A 14335-nucleotide genomic window follows, 5' to 3' on the forward strand; every position below is an offset into this window, starting at 1 on the left:
AATGTGTGTGTGTGTGTGTGTGTGTGTGTGTGTGCCAGGTGTGATTCACATGGGGGGATGGGCACATAAGGGGGGGAAAACACATCTAGTTGGTTACTAATTCCATTTCTTTATTTCGGTCATTTTTGACCGGGAACACCATGGGTGTTACAAAGTTGACTAAATCATCATAAATTCAATGACAGTGTTGATCAGCAATTTTACATGTTCAAATGCCTACTGTGAACGATATCATAAAGCCTTAATGCAATCTAATGTAAAACAAAAAAGGGGGGGTTGAAACTTGAACCCACATTAAAATGGACATTGAAATCTTTAATTTGTTTTGTATTAATTCTATGTTCAGTGTTTTTATTTTTTATTGTATGTACTTTATAATTATTACAGACTTTGAATACGTTTTTATTTATATTTTGCAGAGTAACTGCGGTCAGAGTATCAAGATCCGCCGTGTGCTCATGAACTGTCCAGAGATCGTCACCATTGGATTTGTATGGGATGCTGAGCAGTCTGATCTCACGGACGATGTCATTCGGTCACTTGGCCCACGACTGAATCTGTGTGGGGTAAGGAACTTAACCAGAATAAATGTAATGTCTGCTTAAGTATTATAATGATTACCTTTGTACTGTTGAAAACATTAAAAAAAGGATAAAATAAAATATGATTCAACATAAGAAATAACAAAAGACAGAAATAACAAAGGGAGGACTAGATAGACAAAACTATGAACATTTGCAATTACAAAGTCACATTTTGACTTGTTGTGGAAGAAGATAAAAACACTCACACCTGGTTTACATAGTATGGGATAAATGTGTTGCTCTATACTATAAAAAACTGTCATTAGATCAAACTGTCATTAGATCAATGAATGATAGACATTATCTTAATAAACTGCAAAGGGTTCCTGATCCACTGTTTATATATATTTGCATCATGTTTTTAAATATATTACTTATATAGAGATGTTTGTTGTTTGAGTTACTGTCTATTTGTTATCGTGAAAATAGTAATGATGGTGTCAGTCTGCTTTAATCTCCAACTGAGTGTCAAATACACACACGTAGGATTTAGCATCTGCCAGAGAGCAACATGTGGAGATCAAACTTGTCTCAACGTGCTCCATTTCAGCTTTTCAATCGTGTCACTGATGAAAACGCCAAGCGCAGCGAGCTTCATCTGGTGGGGATGATCTGTTTTTCGAGTAAACATTACTCAGCCTTCGCCTATCACACCAAATCTTCAAAATGGATGTTTTTCGATGATGCTACTGTAAAGGAGGTTAGGAACTACACTATGCTGTTATCTGCTTTATCCCTGTTCAAAAGTCTGCTACCTGTTACTCTGTGTTAAATGCTCTGATATCACACTTTCCATTTTTCACAGATTGGATCCAAATGGAAAGATGTTGCCTCTAAATGTATCAGGGGACATTTCCAGCCTCTTCTCTTATTTTACACTAATCCTGAGGGATCTCCAGTTTCTAATGAAGATGCCCCAAGACAAACCACCATGTGTCCTCGGTACAAAGCTCAGATAAATGGTGACATGACAGGTAGGACTATCCTATAGTTAGCAGCATACCTAATCTGCACTTTTCACATGCATCATTTTCTTAACTCAGGACATCTTGTCAGGCATCAGTGTTACTAAACCTAAACCATGGATCTTCCTTCTTAGATCTATCTGTAAAAAAACGCCAATTTATATTTTTTTGGCATTAAGTTGTCAGATGTCATTATTAACATTTGCTGATACAATTTCAGTCCAGCAAACAAAGATATTATTTTTTGTGAATTATTAATATTTCTATCTTTCTGTTACAATGATAGACTGTAGGTTGAGATTGAAAACAAGAGGTGAAACGTTGTTGTTGAAAAGCCAACTATCCAAGTTGATGTTTTCACACAGACAGCTGCTAAAAAAAGAAAAAAGATCTCACTGTCGTTTGTCAAATAGTTTTGGACTGCATGCATGACATGACAACACGCACAACAGAAATCAAAGAATGTTTTTCAAGGAATTCATTAATTGATTTCGAAATTGAGCTGAGCCAAGATAGGCACAATCCACCTGAAAACACCCCCTTAATAATTAAACCTTTGTGTCAGGTTCATGTCATGAATAAATATGACTTCATACTCTAACAAGTAGAAAACCTATCATTTAGAAACAATTGAAGAGGAACCTTCAAGCTTATTCATTCAGGACAGTGATAAAGCCTCTACCTCAGCAGACAATAGGGCGATCAAAGTTAAGTTTGACCTAGCAATGATACCATAATAATCACATTCACATAGACCATGGTATCATGCAAACCACTACCATAACAGAGTTATAGTAATAGCCTTTACTCTAGATGATCACCTTAAGTATTATACACACAGGTAAACTTAGTAAAAGGCCATAAAACTAGTGTCTGCAAGCAGAAGAATTAGTCTCACTGTAACTCATGATGGTGAGGTAACATTTCACAGCTAATATCCCCGTCAGTATTCAGGTTGTGTACCCAATAAAATGGGATTTGAATGCAACAAGACATGTTTTTTTCTTAAAAGGAGCATACAGTATATGCCCTACTTTATAAAAAAAATGCATTATTTACTATGTTCTTGAATTTCTCAAAACATGATTTGATAAGTGATTTGGATTATCTAACTGTACTTCCATTGTTTACAGTGAGATTGTTTTTCTCAGAAGAGAATTAGTAGCTGCCAGAAAGTTGTGTACAGTATTTATAGTGTATTTTGTATGGATGTATAGTAATGGTGCTGATGTGGCTCGGAGTAGATGATGGTCGTTTAGTCCTTGGTCAAGATACCTCACCCCAAATTGTTCCCGATGGCATGGCCAAGAGTTAGTAATTGTCTGTGAATGTGTGTGCTCCCTGAGCAGAGGACACCATGTATGGCAGCCTCTGCCTCTGTATGAATGTGTGTGAATAGGGGAATGCTGACTTTAATGGGTCATAAATACAAAGCTTTATAAAATACAGTAAATTTAACATGATGACAGATTGTTATAGGGATCATAATGATCATCAATTTCAATTTGACCAATCATTTAATAGAATATAATTGGGAGGGATGAAACCCTCTTTAATGGTCACACATGCAGAGCACACAACACACACAGTGAAATGTGTTCTCTGCTTTTAACTCATCCTAGTACCAGGAGTCTAGTACGAGGAGCAGCTATTGTACAGCGCCCGGGGAGCAATGGGAGTGGGGGGTTGTCCGGTGCCTTGCTCAAGGGCACCACGGCAGGGCAGGAGGTGAACTGGGACCCCTCCAAGTAGCAGTCCATACTCCATATTTTAGGTCGGGTGGGGGACTTGAACCGGCGACCCTACGGCTCACAATCCAGGCCCCTACTGACTGAGCCACTGACTTCCATAAATCCCAAAATGTTTGCGCATCAGACAATTTTTTATCGGCAGGCAAAATTAATCATCAAACCATGTCAGTGCCCATAGGCATTATGATATTTTTGTCTGCAGATGACAGTTATGGTTTGCATTGGGATTGAGAGAGTGCTGTTAAACAGAAAGATTGTCCTGCCCTGTGTGCTGGCCTGAACTTGACATGAGGATGATGCCTCTGTTGCACACAGATTACCACCCACGCCTCCCTCCCTAATCCCTGCTCCTGTGGCACAGCGCACTCCTGCTCCACGGTTTTCACTCCTCCCCTAGACATTTCCGATGTTTGCGTCCATCCATTTATCTGCTTGTTTATTTTGGCAGTGGTGCCTTGCTTGTTTAGATAGATTGTTTTTGCTTTAGTGTTGTGCCTAGAGACTTTGACTGGCATGGGACTGGATTCTTGTTTTTATGAAAAGCGTAAGTAGCAGACTGTTTTTGTTTGAGAGTGAGATATGGCTCAGTTTTTTCATTATTTTATGCTTTGTATGCCTTATTAACTGATATGTCTTTTGTTGAATTAGTCAATATTAATGTATATTTATAGTTTCCACTCTAAATAGACAACTTCAGCGTTTAACTGTACGTGCATTACTAACCCTAAGAGTCTCTGTATAACTTCCGGCAACATGATGAAGTGTGGACTGTTTAATTACTTAAGGTGTTAGAGTTTACTCCTAAAATCTGTTTTCAGTGTAACTTCCTAAATCTCAGCATTATGGTTATGTGAACAAATGTTGACAGTTATAATTCTACAGCTTACTCACTGCTGTTACTCACTGCTGTTGTAACATCCAGCAGCCATGCACACAGCATTATGCTTTCCTACTTCATGTTTCAGAGAGACTTTTATACTGCAATGTTATATTATGTTTTAGACTAAATCTTCACACAAATATTGACCATCTTTTCCTAAAAACAAAAAATACAAATATTAGAAGGAGACTGAGACAGGAGGGGTGGAGAGATGTGGAAGACAGTGCAGCTGTTGGGCGAATGGGATGATTTGGAGGCAGATGTTCACAGTTCACAGCATCTCTTGTTTCTTACAGTGACCTGCTTGCTGCAGAACAAAGAAACACCCCACAGGGTTGGCAAATATGGAATCAGAAGAGTATTTTAACATTGCTAATGATGCACTAGCATCTGTTCTTTGCTGTTTTTTCTTTTTTGTCTCGTGGCTAACAGATGAAAGACAAAAAAGGGCCAAATTATAAAAAATGTTAGCAGCATTTAAATGTATTATTAACCAAAAAATGACCTGGTTAGGAAGTGGACCCTGCTGCCTCAAAGCTAAATACCTCCAATGCACAACACAGTTTACTTTTAGGGCTTTAAAAACAAATAAAACATACTTATTATTTGTATCACTGACAACAGCAAGTTAAAAAACACCCAAGACCAACCACTCATATGCCATTTAAATATGTTTTTCCCACAGCGAAACATCCCCTTGGCAGTCCGAACAAACTCCAGGATCCCATCATGGAGCATTTGCAGAGGCCGAGTGAAACTTCCAAAAAGGATCGAGGGCATCGGAAAACAGACTCATCACAACACAAAGGTAGAGTGTCTGAATAGGAAGCAATGCCTTTTATAAGAAACACTAATATTAGAGAAGCAGCGCAAGGAAGTTAGCGTAGATAACTTCTGTAAGTCAAGCATGTTGATCAATAATCCATGTATCTCTCTAGAGATGGCACATGCAAGATCTCTATCTCCTCCCGAGAGTGGACCCAGGCCGCCTGTGGACCAAAAATGTAAAAGCTATCCACGGGCTGAGAAGTTATCGAACCATTCGAGCAGAGGACCTCAGGATCAGCGTGGTCCGTCCTTCGGTACGCAGGGTGGAGGGCACGGCCGCAGGAACAACACCTCCCCAAGTCGCTATGATCAGGATGGCTGCCAGGAGCAATGGGAAAAAGGTGGAGGTGAAGGAACCCGCAATAAGTCCAAGTCCACCTGGAGACCCATTCGGGAGGTGTTAAATGTGGACACTGTGCTGAACGACCTGGAGCAGCGGCGTCAACAGCAGCACGACAGCCCGCGACACAGCAAGCCTTCGTCCCAGGAAAAAGTGCACAAGGAACAAAGTCGAGACCACGAGCGGGAATACGTACGAACCAGAGAAGATCGGAAGCAGAAGTGCTTAATGACTATTTATGAGGACGAGCAGCGGCATGAGACGGAGAGCCACAGCTCTGTGGAGTCAGAGAGCAGAGCCAACCAGCAGAGGGGCAGCAGACTCAAGGGGGGGCCCAAGACGCTGCTGCGTAGCGACACCTGGATCATCCAGAGGATAGAGTCTGGCTATGAGAGCAGCGATAGACTCAGCAGTGGCTCCACCAATCCTGACTCACCTGGCGTCGATGGCTTTGTGGTGAAAGACCAGAGATCAACACCAGAGGCAGAGTTGCAAAGGTAGGAAACAACAGTGTTTAATGGATATTTTGTATCAACCTTATAACAGGGTTTGCTTGCTGTAATAATTTATCCTGTTCACTCTTGCCATTTAAAGTTTACTTCCTTATTCACGTTCAATGGAAGTGATTGGGAACAAAATGTTACGTGTAATAATTTAATCTTGAATTGATATATAATACAATATACATCTTGGGCTGTCAAAAGTGCCAGCTGAGCTTCAGTGATAGTAACAAATAAGTGAGGATTATGAAGGGAAAACTCTTTAACTTTGGAACACAACTTGATTTGGCAGATTTGGACGCATTAAGTCTTATTTCAAATGTATATCAATTAAATTTTACACATGCAATACATTTTCACAGGGAACAAAGACTGTGGATTGTGATGATAATCTGATGTAAATGCCCAGTATGAACATGAAGGAGCATGATTTAAAGGAGGAACAACTGTTTTAGTGTTAATATGGGCGCCTAACTATTGCTTTGAAAATATTTGCTTAAGCTGTGAAGCAATCCTTCAACAACTTTTTTCCATAAAAGAAAAAATACAAGTTATTGGCTCCATTACTGTAGATGGAAATAATGACATTTTTTAAGTAATTCATAATAAAAAAACGTAGACAGACTAAGTCCTTTTCCATCATTTCTCAGTTCACTTGTTTCAGTGGTTTGTTGTTATTCTGAGATTCATATTATTTATTTAAGCATCATCACTCAGAAATACTTTCCTTGGAAACTAGACTAGAACTGAATTGCTAAAGTTTATAAATAACTTGTTCTATAAACATATTTGTTCATCAAATAGACATATAAAACTGACCTTTTTATGAAAACTTTTACATGTAACACATGATCCAGATTGTTTCATCCTTCCTCAGTGAACATCACAGCTTGCACAGCTAGATTCACTTTTTGTTTCAATTGTGTTTCTGAAATACTGCAGAGAATACACTGGCGTTGAAGTTATTTTCAAACATGAGCCCAATGAGATATCATGAGCCCAATGAGATGTCCTAAAGAATGTTGTGGAAAGGATATTGAGTCAATTTCTTAAGATGCTTTGCAATATTTGTTTCCTAAAAATACCACAAATGTTTCTTTGTTTATTGTTGTTCAACATACTAATTGTCTAATTATGAAAACAGGGTTGATTGAGAATGGTTGTAGTATAATTTTAGTCTTTCATTTTCAGTCAGCTGCACCAAAAAGGAGGCGATGCCAAAACAAGTTCAACGTCCTCCCCTTCACACAATGGTATGTCACAAAGTTTTAAGGACCTCCTTTTTGAGTCCAATACATTTAATACATGTATGGTTTATGCACTGTTGTCGCCTAACAGTGTGTTTGGCAAAATGTTAAATTCATAATTGGCAAATACTTCACCTCAGGTAAACTCTAGGAAATTGTAACTTTAATTGAGAGCATATAAATCAGGGTCAGGTAGATCTCACATCTAAACTGAAAAACATTTCATGAAAAAATAAACCACAACAAATAGTCTTTCAGTAAATCACATTTGTAAATGTAAGAAAAACACGTTTTCTGTCAGGGCAAACTGTGTATTTGTAAAGTAAAACTATTGTAATACTGAATGAAGATAAGACGAGCTGATAATGTGAGAGTAATTGAAGATTGGTTTCTGAGCATGGACTGGCTTCTCTAACCCCTTCACCCAGCGGCCCTGCACAGGCATTAATCTGATGATAATCCCTCAAAGCTCACTCTGATAGCACAGCTGGACGTGGCTGCTGGCATTCTCATACATATCGTTCTGTTTCGTGCCGTACTTTGAGTGTGCTGCACTTGATACATTATCGAGGCTATGTGCATCTAGAGCCAGTGTTTCCAACAGACAGCTACAGCTTTTATCCTTGCATGGGCCTCTCCAGGGCAACAGCAAAGGAAAAAAATGACACATCTATTTTTAAAGGGCAGGAATTCAGCACCACGCTGCCTCTCGCTGAAGGCTGATCCAGCTGCAGCTGGGAGAAAGTCGAGGAGTGTGATTTACGCTCTGCTGCTGCCACCTTGAGTCCTGAGAGGATGATGCTTTCATAGTCAGAGGATTTTGTCTCTGCTTGGTCTCTACTTTAATTTAACTTTTTGTTTTTTTGTGTGCCTAACTGCATAGTTCAAAAGTAGGAAAGGAGGTTAGGAACATTTGAATAAAATAGTTTGAGCTCTGACATTAATCTTGTCATTCTGAGAAAAATAAATATTAACGATGATATTAAAGTCTAAAATCAGCTTTTTGGCAGAATTCAGACTTCATTTTCTTGATTCTGTTTTCAATGTCTACATTTATTAAGTCACTAATCTCAGCGCTCAAATCTGTTTCACTACTACTACTGGTTTAGATTTTTTTTTTGGCGAATGTGTTTGATATTTGTATCTTGTGACATCTGATTTTGGTAAAAGTAACTCAAAAGAGTAGGACAAATCAGAAGATACAAATACATTATCTTTTGCCTTAATTAAGTATGTTCAAAGTTTACTTTGCCACAAAAGCAGACCTTTCCTTTGTTTATTTTCCTTTTTCTGTCACTATGTTTTTTATCACTTTTGTTTTATATTTTATAGGTAAACATCAACCCAAACCTCAGGGAAAGAACCATGACCAAGTTTCACATTCACATCTAAAGTGCAGTCCAAGTTCGAGGTAGTGCCCTTTGATATGAATTATATATAACGTGTGGTAATATGTACATACAAGGACTCATACATTGGATTTCCATTTTATTAAACTATCATTTCCATCACTCTCTCGTAGACGGAAATCAAAGAACACTAGTACCTCCAGAAAAGCAGTTTCCTCAGAGAGGGACTCCGCTGGTTCAGATAACAGGCAGAGTGAGCAGCAGGATCTGACAAACTGTCGAGGGCACTCTGTGGAAAGTACAGCCCAGAGGCACTTTACGAAAACCAGCAGCTCCGAATGGAACAGCTCCGATGATCTGGCTCTCTCTGAGCCCGAGGACAGAGAAAACTCATACCGCTCCAGCAACATCGAGGCCTCTGAATCCCAGTGTCCTCCCATGACTCTGCCCTACCACCCTCCCAGCAATGTGACTGCAGAACCTCTCCAACTGAACTCTCAGCGGCAGCTCGGCACCACGGGGTCCCCTCACCTTCGGACCACCCCGCGGATCCCTCCTCACCAGGGGGAAACTAGCCACGCAGTGTTTCGTCCGAGGATGCTTCATCAAGAACCCTTTCCATCGAGTCCTCGTCTTTCATCCACGTCTTTTGTTAGTCTTCACAGGAGGCCAGACATTTCAGGCCTCAGAACCTTCTCAGATGCAAGCTCCAAGTCGGGCTCTGACCCAGAGAGGAGTACCCCGTCGTCATGTGAAAGTGAGGAAAGACTGACCGTATGCAGATTGGAACCAGCAACGCCAGCTCAAGAGGTTTCTCTGACAACATACTTCACTGTGGATAACTGTATGACGGAAACATACCGTCTCAAGTACCACAACCAGAGGCCTCTTGTCCTCTCAGCCACCATGCCGCGGACAGTGGTTGTGACTGAGCGCAGAGATACCAGCCACACACTCCCCACTGACACATACTCACAAGATGTGCCAAAAGCCAGACCTGAAACAAGTAAGCCTCTCTAATATGCAAACGTGAATGGCTAACCCTTATGATAATACACTGTACAGTATATACTGTGAGATTATATATATCTATATACATTCAACAGTTAGCAGCTTTAGAAGCTGTTCCCTTAATACTTGGTTATTTCAGGCCATTGAGGACAATGTTGCAATTCAATCATCAGGACTATGGTATGGCAAAATCAGATTTTTTTAGGATTTCTGCATCAATGTAATTGGGGATGCACAATATCGACAGAGGATGGATAAATTCATATTCCACATTTCAATTTTGTTATCTCCTCTGAAACTGTGCAAAACGTCCATATTGGTTTGGCTCTATCTGCTTGTTGATCCTCTCTGTGTTTAATTGGCAGATCGCAAAAACGTTTTAAAGGGTGCATACCGCCACCTGATGTATCGGAGTGTGTAGACGCTGCTCTGGTTAATTCAATGAAAGCAATTTGGCTTTGATTAAAAGGCCAATAATTCAGTGGCTTTCTTTTAATATGGGAATAATACATAACAATATCATTTTCCGTTACTGGCTGATAATTTATTAGCCTAAAAGATATTGTGCATCCCTAAATGTAAGGAAGTACCTTGATTCCTGTCTGGTCATTTTTAATCCTTTCACTATTTCTTAATTGATTTTCAAGAAAATGCACTATTTCACTATATATCTAAAAACCAAATGAAATAACATATAACATGGTTTTACCTACATAATTCCCACCTGACGGTATTCAGTTGTATTCTTTGTTGTGGTGTTAATGTACGCAGAGGGGGAATCAAAAAACATTTTTTAAACAAGATTATTCTTTTTTTTTCTTTACAGGCCATAATAGCAATAAACCCACTGCAAAATGGAACCCAGTGACAGCCAAAGGACTGGATGAACGTGGTTTTTTATGAGTGTTACTTGGTAAGGTTTGTTTACAAGGATGGAGAGTGGTCAGTAGAGTACTAACTGGATGCCAAAGAGTTTACAGAATGAAGATATGTCCTGCAGCGCGTCTTCTCCAAATTGAGTGGAATTTATTTATGCAAGCTTGTCACATAAGTAAAACCTAATGTAAATGCTGTTGCGTGTAGTTTGAAGGATTATCAGCTATCACATATACAGTACTGTCTTCCATTGCCCCGCAGTATTGCTGCAAGAAGATTTTGTTTTAACCAAAATCTGGACTGTTTTGAGTTTGCACAAAGGTTTCTTGAGTGTTTATTATTCTTTAAAGTCATCTTATGTCAAGTTTAAAATGTTTATTTTTTTAATTTGTCTAGTATTTCTGTGCTGCGGATATATCAATGTATTTAAAGAAAGGCTTGAGAGATTATGGTGAGCCACAGACTGATAATACTGTGGTCTGTACGGTAATAATACAAAGGTGAAAGATGTGTGGTGACAGATTACAGCATGTTGACGAGAAAAGTGTTAAGGAATAAAAAACGGAATATGATGTCATTCAATGAAATAATACCTACAGGTTTGTATCATCTGCAGCAGGTTTAAGATGTAAGGAGGAATATCTGGGTAGATCACCTGTTATATGCACATTAGGGCTTTAGCTCACCAGGGAACAGACATTGCAACACTTGTGTTTCTTCAGTTACTGATTTGTTGTAACTGTTATCTTTATCAGTTATTTTACAAGGTTTTTTGTGTTAATGAATGGCTGAAGGCTGCCCCACTGCAGTCACTTTTAAGGTTTATGTATGTAAACATATTTCACAACATGTGATTAGGCATGGCTGTGTTCAGTTTCTTGCAGCCTACAAATCCTAAAGTTTGATGGCTATGACGCACTGAAGTTGGGGCAGCCTCTGTGTTATTCAGTAGGTCATTGTATACTGTACCACCATGTCACCTTGTGTGTTCTACCTTCAATTGTGCTGATTCTTGTAATCCTTTTTTGTAATTCACAGTGATGTCAAATTGTATTTTTTCAGTCTTCCTTTTAAAGTAGACAGATTTAAACAGGTCTGTATTTGCAGGTATTTTCATAATGATGCCATTATAACTAATATGCCTATCTGATATTGACCATAATACACAACAATGATTCTTGTTCGTAAGACTAATGTTCTGAAACCTGCATGTGGCCTTTACAAAGTCTTACTAGCTGTGTGTACAGCATAAGCATGAGCATGATAATAATGGACTTTGAGTCCAACAAACATCAATTCTATTGGATTTGATTTAATTGTAATAAAATCTATTCATTAAATAACTATTTGTAACTACAGTGGATTTGGAAACGTTGGTTCTCCTCTCTTGCTCATGCAACGACACATACTTATGATTATGCATCAATATTAATATCAATGTTTTCTTTCACCAAGTCTTCTCCTTAACATCCTGTCATTTATGCTTATTTTTCAACAAACTTTGTCCAGCTATTTTTCAACGATTTTAAAAGCACACATTTTGTCACTAAATCTGCAGTTTCTGTGTGTTGTGTTAGTGCCTTCCGACACCAAAGGATGGTGTTAAAATATTTTCGGACACCTTCATCTGTAATTTACATAAAACAACATAGTTTAAGAATACCTTTACACAAAATTGTGTTGTACTGTTGATATCTAATATATTCAAGGGAAAATAAACCACTACACAATTGATTTAGATTAATTTCAATTAGAGTATACTAACCAGATTATCTTAATGTCATCTCACATTCAAAGGGTTTTTTGTTTATTTGATTATTAGTTATTTTTGCAGATTTGTTTTAATGAATAATTTTCGAAAATATCACAAATAAGTGAAAATACAAATCCTAGTTTTTAAATGTCCAAGGTGGCATCTTTAAATGTCTGGTTTTGACAGTCCAAACACTGAAGGTAATCATTTAAATACGATATAAAACAAAGAAAGGATACAATATCAATATTTAAGAAGCTCAAACCATTTAAACAAAAATTGGTTGGCCCTTGAAAACCAAATAATTGATTAGTCCACTAATCGTTTTACTATCCATTTGTGACTATTGATTATATTAGTTATAATTTATTTTCTTCATCAAGACAGTTATGAAGTATAGAAGTTCTATTTTACATTTTGAACAATCTGTCTTCAGTTGTATCAAGAGTGCCTTGACATCTTTCATTGGGACAAGTGTTTTGTGAGTGAAACCATAGGGACTGAAGGTGATTATTGAAAGGGACAAAGGATGTCATGCTATACTTTTAAAATATGCAATGCTGGTAGTGAGTGACATATCGGATGACACCCCTCTGTGTGCACCATTGTACTGTGTGTGCCTCTGTGTTATAGTGTAAAAGGTAGGAAGGGATGTGTTCCAGTTACAGTATTCCTAAAAGCCCTTTTTAGACTTGGAAGCTAAAAGGGCAACAACTGTAAACTCACTGTTCACTCTGCCTCCAGGTGCAATAAGCAGAAGTTTGAAATATTTAAACTTCAGCTGCAGAAAATGGGAAAATCTGTGATTATAAGCGAGCCTCAATGTGTTGCATGCCTCTGTGTCTGATTGCGTGCGAACTTGAAAAAGGAAGCTGATAATCGTTTTTCCTCATGCACCCATGATTCAAAGTCGTCAGTCGAAGTAAGGCTTTACGCAATCAAGGGGCCTGTGTGACGAAGAGTATTTTTGACCTGTGTCACATAACGTCACAGTTGGCATCGCATCAAAGTATTTACTTTATCTTATACTAAAAATACTGGGACAGAACCTAATTAGGCTGTATTGCATCAACACTCAAGAACAAAGGTGAACTTTCCCCAGGATGTCACTGATTTTATCTGATAAGTTACTGGCTGATGTGTTAGAACTAGAACCAGGTGGCAAAGTCATTTTACAGACATGGAATGTTGTAAAAGGTTTTCCACCAGAAATGATATCAAGGACCTTCAAAGATCACAACCTGGGTGGACAACCCGGTGAACTACTGGAAAGCTACAGGCAGCGAAATTCAATATGGCCACCACTTTCTTTGCAAAACCCTTTAATTGAAGGTTTTCTATGTTATACTGTAGGACAAGGCAAACCGAGTTAAACTTATCTGGAAGTTGACATCAAGTTGTAAATGTCAAATCAATACCCTTTTATTATGTGTGTAAAAAGCTTTCTGGGACACTACCATGAATATACCACCATGTGTACATTGAAAACATTTGTACTGCAGTGTAGGTTACCTTTTTCCCTTTTTTTCTTAAGAAATTATATTTTTTCTAGTTCTGGGCCATGTGAATGATTATTTTGTGTTCAACTTCTGATAATTGTGTCGTATCTGTTGATGGGCAAAGCCAATTTTCAGTTAATAACTAAGAAGAGATATGTGAAAAGTGAAATAAATGTTGTGCCAGAAGGATTTTTGTTTATTTCATGATCAAAATAGGAAATTTTTCAGAAGAACAAAGACATTGATTTGCACAAATAATAAAAGGGTATTTATTTGACGCTAACAACTTATCTGGAACAACTTCCATAAGAGAGATACGTTTAACTCGGTTTGCCTTGTCCTATAACATAGAAAACCTTTTCAGGTGCAGCAGAAATGCGTTCTCTGTTCAGGAACTTGTAGGCTCTCAGTTTGTCCAGATCAGAACCCTCAAAGTGATCAGCTTAGGATATTATACACAGTTATGGTGAGGTCTCGGAAAAACCATCATATTAACTTTTGAACATGTTCTTGTCAACCATCATTGACAAGAACGCACACATCGCCAAGCCAGAAATCCTGCCATGCAAAGAATTTGGATGGTCTCTGGACAATGGGCATGTAGTTCCGGTACGATGTATTTTTCATTGCATTTCATTTCAAACCTTTATTTAACCAGGTAGGTCCCATTGAGATCATTGATCTCTTTTTCAAGGGAGACCTGCAGCAAGTAGGTTACAAAGCCAGCTTGGCCTTTGTCGATGAACAAGATG

General features: G+C 38.4%; 1 protein-coding gene across 2 annotated transcripts in view; it reads left to right on the forward strand.

Moving 5' to 3' along the window:
* Positions 1 to 11671, forward strand: part of usp53b (ubiquitin specific peptidase 53b) — a 19004-nt gene extending 7333 nt beyond the window's left edge. The window contains exons 9-17 of one of the 2 annotated variants that reach the window (XM_010776031.1): positions 420 to 566; positions 1135 to 1284; positions 1390 to 1558; positions 4866 to 4988; positions 5119 to 5845; positions 7040 to 7101; positions 8428 to 8506; positions 8618 to 9450; positions 10282 to 11671. In XM_010776031.1, the coding sequence (XP_010774333.1) occupies positions 420 to 566; positions 1135 to 1284; positions 1390 to 1558; positions 4866 to 4988; positions 5119 to 5845; positions 7040 to 7101; positions 8428 to 8506; positions 8618 to 9450; positions 10282 to 10358 (2367 nt within the window). In that variant the 3' untranslated portion in view covers positions 10359 to 11671. Of the gene's footprint in view, positions 1 to 419; positions 567 to 1134; positions 1285 to 1389; positions 1559 to 4865; positions 4989 to 5118; positions 5846 to 7039; positions 7102 to 8427; positions 8507 to 8617; positions 9451 to 10281 lie in introns of those variants that run through there. The other variant, XM_010776032.1, reaches the window with a different exon arrangement.
* The last annotated feature ends 2664 nt before the right edge of the window (positions 11672 to 14335 follow it).

The sequence above is a fragment of the Notothenia coriiceps genome, unplaced genomic scaffold, assembly GCF_000735185.1.
Source record: "Notothenia coriiceps isolate Sejong01 unplaced genomic scaffold, NC01 NC01_scaffold00016674, whole genome shotgun sequence".
In the NCBI taxonomy this organism is placed as follows: Eukaryota; Metazoa; Chordata; class Actinopteri; order Perciformes; family Nototheniidae; genus Notothenia; species Notothenia coriiceps.